This window comes from Brachyhypopomus gauderio, unplaced genomic scaffold (genome assembly GCF_052324685.1).
Source record: "Brachyhypopomus gauderio isolate BG-103 unplaced genomic scaffold, BGAUD_0.2 sc102, whole genome shotgun sequence".
Lineage (NCBI taxonomy): Eukaryota > Metazoa > Chordata > Actinopteri > Gymnotiformes > Hypopomidae > Brachyhypopomus > Brachyhypopomus gauderio.
Window position 1 is genome coordinate 98400 of NW_027506923.1, and position 5000 is coordinate 103399.

At 44.1% G+C, this 5000-nt stretch overlaps 1 protein-coding gene across 2 annotated transcripts in view; it reads left to right on the plus strand.

The window, feature by feature from the left end:
• tbc1d13 (TBC1 domain family, member 13) overlaps window positions 1–5000 on the plus strand; it is a 15561-nt gene that overhangs the window by 5578 nt on the left and 4983 nt on the right. For both annotated transcript variants that reach the window (XM_076993023.1, XM_076993024.1), the window contains exons 7-9: window positions 1782–1941; window positions 4415–4625; window positions 4986–5000. The exon at window positions 4986–5000 is cut by the window's right edge and continues 149 nt beyond it. In XM_076993023.1, coding sequence (XP_076849138.1) covers window positions 1782–1941; window positions 4415–4625; window positions 4986–5000 — 386 coding nt within the window. The remainder of the gene's footprint in view (window positions 1–1781; window positions 1942–4414; window positions 4626–4985) is intronic.

Below are 5000 nucleotides of genomic sequence, written 5' to 3' on the forward strand. Positions count from 1 at the left end.
GTATATACACACACACTCATTCACTCACACACACGTCAAGTAGCGTGGTATATACACACTCACACACACACACGTCAGGTAGCGTAGTATATACACACACACACACGTCAGGTAGCGTAGTATATACACACACACACACACATCAGGTAGCGTAGTATATACACACACACACACACGTCAGGTAGCGTAGTATATACACACACACACACACACACGTCAGGTAGCGTAGTATATACACACACACACACGTCAGGTAGCGTAGTATATACACACACTCTCTCACACATACACATGTCGGGTAGCGTATATACACACACACATCAGGTAGCGTAGTATACACACACACACACACACACACACACACACATCAGGTAGTGTGGTATATAAACACACACACAATATCACACACACACACACACACACATCAGGAAGGCTGCCCCCTCTGCTGATGTTGCAGGAATATCTGGGTCTCGGAGGTGTAACCCAGCCTGAAGTCTACTGAGGTGCAGGGGTAAGAACTCTCCTGAGGTGCAGGGGTAAGAACTCTACTGAGGTGCAGGGGTAAGAACTCTACTGAGGTGCAGTGGTAAGAACTCTCCTGAGGTGCAGGGTAGGGATGTCCCGATCCAACTTTTTGAACTTCCGATCCGATACCGATATTTATTTGCACTTCCGATATCGGCCGATACCGATACCGGCTTATCCAAGCATGTATTAAAGTTTAAAGTTATTTAGCCAACTTTGTTTTGTTTACTTTATTGTCAAACTCATGACAACTTACTTTGTTGTCAAACTCGTTTTACTCTTGATAACAAGTAGCCAGCTGAATTAGGTGTGTTTGAATAATACACAATGGTTGGTAAGGAGAAACTGACCTGTTTATTTAGCAATTAATAAACTCAAAATATACAAAATAATAAATAACAAACAGACATTGCATCAGTAAACCAAGGCTTAAAAAGACATAAGTGCAAATAATATTGTAAGTTTTATTTTTTAAAGTGGCAGTTTGTCACGCTTCGGAAACGTTTCTGCCAGTGTTAGTTGTGTAGGACCTTTCTTTTTGTCTTCTGTTTTCTTTAGAAACTCTTCATGTTGTTTATGGTGGTATTTCGCTAAATGCTTGATTAGATTGGTTGTATTAAACGTTCTTACAGCTTTACCACCACGCTTGACTTTACTGTGGCATATGTTGCACTCTACCTCTTCGTCTTTGTCGTAGTTTAAGGTAAAATAATCCCACACAACTGACATTTTTACCGATAATTTCACATTTACATGGCCGTCTTAGTGGTTAGGAGATGCCACTGAGCTAAATTGGGGAGATGCTATGCTCGTGTGCTGGAAAATGCGGACCGGATTTTACTCTCCCTGGCAAAAACACAGCAAAAACTGGAATGGATTATCTAAATGGGTGCGCTGGGAAACCCGGATCGGACTTTTAAAAAAAACCTGGATCGGGAGTCTGGATCTGCATTTTCTCGTGCCTGCTGATCTGATACCGATACGCATTTTTTGCAAATATCGGCGGGCGATCCGATCCAAATATCGGATCGGGACAAGCCTAGTGCAGGGGTAAGAACTTCTCCTGAGGTGCAGGGGTAAGAACTCCTCCTGAGGTGCAGGGGTAAGAACTCTCCTGAGGTGCAGGGGTAGGAACTCTCCTGAGGTGCAGGGGTAGGAACTCTCCTGAGGTGCAGGGGTAAGAACTCTCCTGAGGTGCAGGGGTAAAAACTCTCCTGAGGTGCAGGGGTAAGACCTCTGTCTGCGTGTCTTCTCAGGCGCTTGTATCCAGACATGGCCTTCTTCCAGAGGCCCACAGAGTTCCCCTGCCTTCTCATCCTGGACCCTCAGAACGAGTATGAAACACTACGCAGACGCGTTGAACAGACCACCCTCAAAGCCCAAACCGTGGACCGTAATCGCAGTGGAGTTACTAACGTAAGTGTGTGTGTGTTTATGTATGATCAGGGTGTGTTTGAAAGTTTTAATCCATATTGTAATGTTGATCTTATTTTCAGCCTGTTTGAACAGTGCACAGATGGTCAAACACAAGGGAGTACTTGTGGTGTGTGTGTGTGTGTGTGTGTGTGTGTGTGTGTGTGTGTGTGTGTGTGTGTGTGTGTGTGTGTGTGTTTGCGTGTGTGCGTGTATGTGTGTAGTGGGCCCTTGTTGACCTGTACACCTGTGAGAAAATCTGCTTTCTTTAGATTAATGTTTCTGCCGACATGAAGGTGTGTGTACGAATAAAGGTCAAACTGTTATTATCAGAGTTTGTAAAGGAGAGTTTGAACTTGTAACAAATAACATGTAAGAAACTGATCAACATGTAACAAATATTATAAGACCAACAAGCATAGGTGGTCCTCATAGGGTTAGGGTAAGGGTTAGGGTAAGGGTCTCCACACCATTCTCATTTAATCAGCTGTAGAAATCCATGCATAATTCAGAGCCAAATGAGATTTGATGAGGTGGTTTAATAAATTAAATGTAATCATATGTTTTTGACCCGCCAGCGTACGTGTTGGTAGGTTTAGTGTTTTGGCACCTGAGTTCTGGGGAGTTCTAGTCACCATCAGAGTTGTATAGTAACGAAGTAGAACTACTTCGCTACTGTACTTAAGTACTAAAATGCTGTATCTGTACTTTACTGGAGTATTATTTTGTTCTCCTACTTCCACTTTTACTTCACTACATATTTTCCATCAGTTTAATACTTTTACTCCGATATATTTTTTACGTGATGTATAGTTACTCGTTACAATTATAAACATGTTAGCTGGCGCTGTCACCAGGTTAAGCGAGCAGGCTGTCTTATGAGAAAACTACGCATGCTCCGGTCGCGTCTCGTTTACTCTGCTGCTGCCTTCGCTGAACACTTGAGCTTCGTAATCTAGGTTCACTTGACACGTCGTGACTGCCGCAAGGGTCCACGCAGAAAAAATGATGTAATCGCGCTGGCTCCGCCAATGCGCGTTGGCCACGCGTGCGGTCGCGTCGCGAGGTCGTGCACCTCTCGATTTTTGTGCGTGCGAAGTTACAAGGTGGAATTTATGCACTTGTGCGGCACTTTGAAGGTCCATTTTCAGTATTTTCCAGCACCTTCAGCTTGATTTACATATTTATACAAATACACATATATTCGAAATTATTCCAAATAATTTGCTTTTTAGCCTATCTCATTAAAAGAGATGGTACAGTGTTTGGTAACAGCAGAAGAGCGCAGTAAGCACGACTTAGGTTAGATATCTTAGCTAACTAACCTAATTATGTTCATGGCGTGCTGCAGAATTCACTTAATATTAGCTGGCAATAAAGGCGACGTGCTGACTAATCATGTGTCCATTTTTATAGTGTAGTGTTTTTATAGGGTAAGGGCATTTAATGAGGGTAAACGCAGGGCAGTAGGCTCACCCTTAGAATCCGACGGATGGATTTTACGTCCAAAATACACCTCGTTTTCTCAGCTAAATGAAGGCAAATTTGTACTTCTGCGTCAAACCTACGACGTAGCGGGACATAGGTTATCTGTTTTTTGTGTACGAAGTGTTAACCCCAGTTTTTTAAGTACATACAGAACACTTGTATTTGTGATCTTTGACATCTTTGATTTGTAAGTGATATATAAAAACAATTTATAATCAAACTTTAATGGCTTTCTGTAATTAATTCAAAACACAATACTTGTACTTTTTACTTTCAGTACTTGAGTAATAAATTTTAGACTGAACTACTTGTAATACTTAAGTACAAAAAATGCTTGAATACTTCTGTACTTCTACTTAAGTAATTTTTTTAAAGAACACTTCAACTTCTACTCAAGTCAATTTTTTGATAGAGTACTTGTACTTTTACTCAAGTATGGGTCTCGAATACTTTATACAACACTGGTCACCATTTGAATTCAACTCAGTGTTTCCCAGTGCTGCTCCTGGACTGTACCATTTAAACCAGGGGGCGGGGGAGTTCAGCTCCATCACGCCGGCACAATGGCTTAAACAAAAGCCAGAATGAGAGCTGCTAGCCTGCCTCACTCCCCTCTGTTCACCGCAGTCGGTCTGAACAATTCCCCAACACCCTCATCATTTCTTTGCTTACTGTTTCTCATCATATTAACCAGTAGTACCGTTGTGTTGGCATAGTTACCATGTTTCCACCACCGTGTTCGTCACTCCACAGGAGTGGTCGTAGAGATGGAGGTGTTGCCATGGTGATGACATGGTGGTCGGGTGTGGTTGTAGGACTAGAAGATAATTAACACCAAGTGTCCGTAGCAACACAGGGACTACAGGCGCCGTGCTCGGGGTGTCGTTGCCTGTGTGGCCTTCGTTATGAGAGACCGGTGCTGCCTCAAGGCTTTAGTGCCTCAGATGCTGATTTAATGCCCTTTTGCCCTGTGACCTGTGACCTGTAGGTGAGCTCTCCGGGCAGGGCGCTGAACCTGTACCCGTCTAATGAGTACGAGGTGCTGCCCAGCGGCTGCGAGGCCCACTGGGAGGTGGTGGAGCGTATCCTGTTCATCTATGCCAAGCTGAACCCTGGCATCGCCTACGTGCAGGGCATGAACGAGATCGTTGGGCCCATCTACTACACCTTCGCCACGGACCCCAACAGCCAGTGGAAAGGTGAGCGGTCCTTCCTGTTAGGGCTGTCGTCCTACCTGTGGTTCCTGCTCGGGTTTTAACTAAAGTGTGAAGTGAGATGGTGTAAAACAGATAACAGAGGCTCTATCAGAGTGTTTCCAAACATCCCGGGAATGCAGCACTACAGGTCCTGTCTAAACGCTAATCCTGCCATCTACTGCAGGAAATGGGCGGTGAGTTCACGCACTGTGCTTCAGAAAGCACAAAGTGGAACTTATTAAAAGCTTTTCACACAGTGCACAAGAAGCACGCCTGCTCCAACCTGACACTGGTTACTCAAGCTCCTTTCTGCTCGTCTGAGATGTTTGTGATGGGAGGTGTATTTCTGCGTTCCTTCACCAGAACATGCTGAGGCGG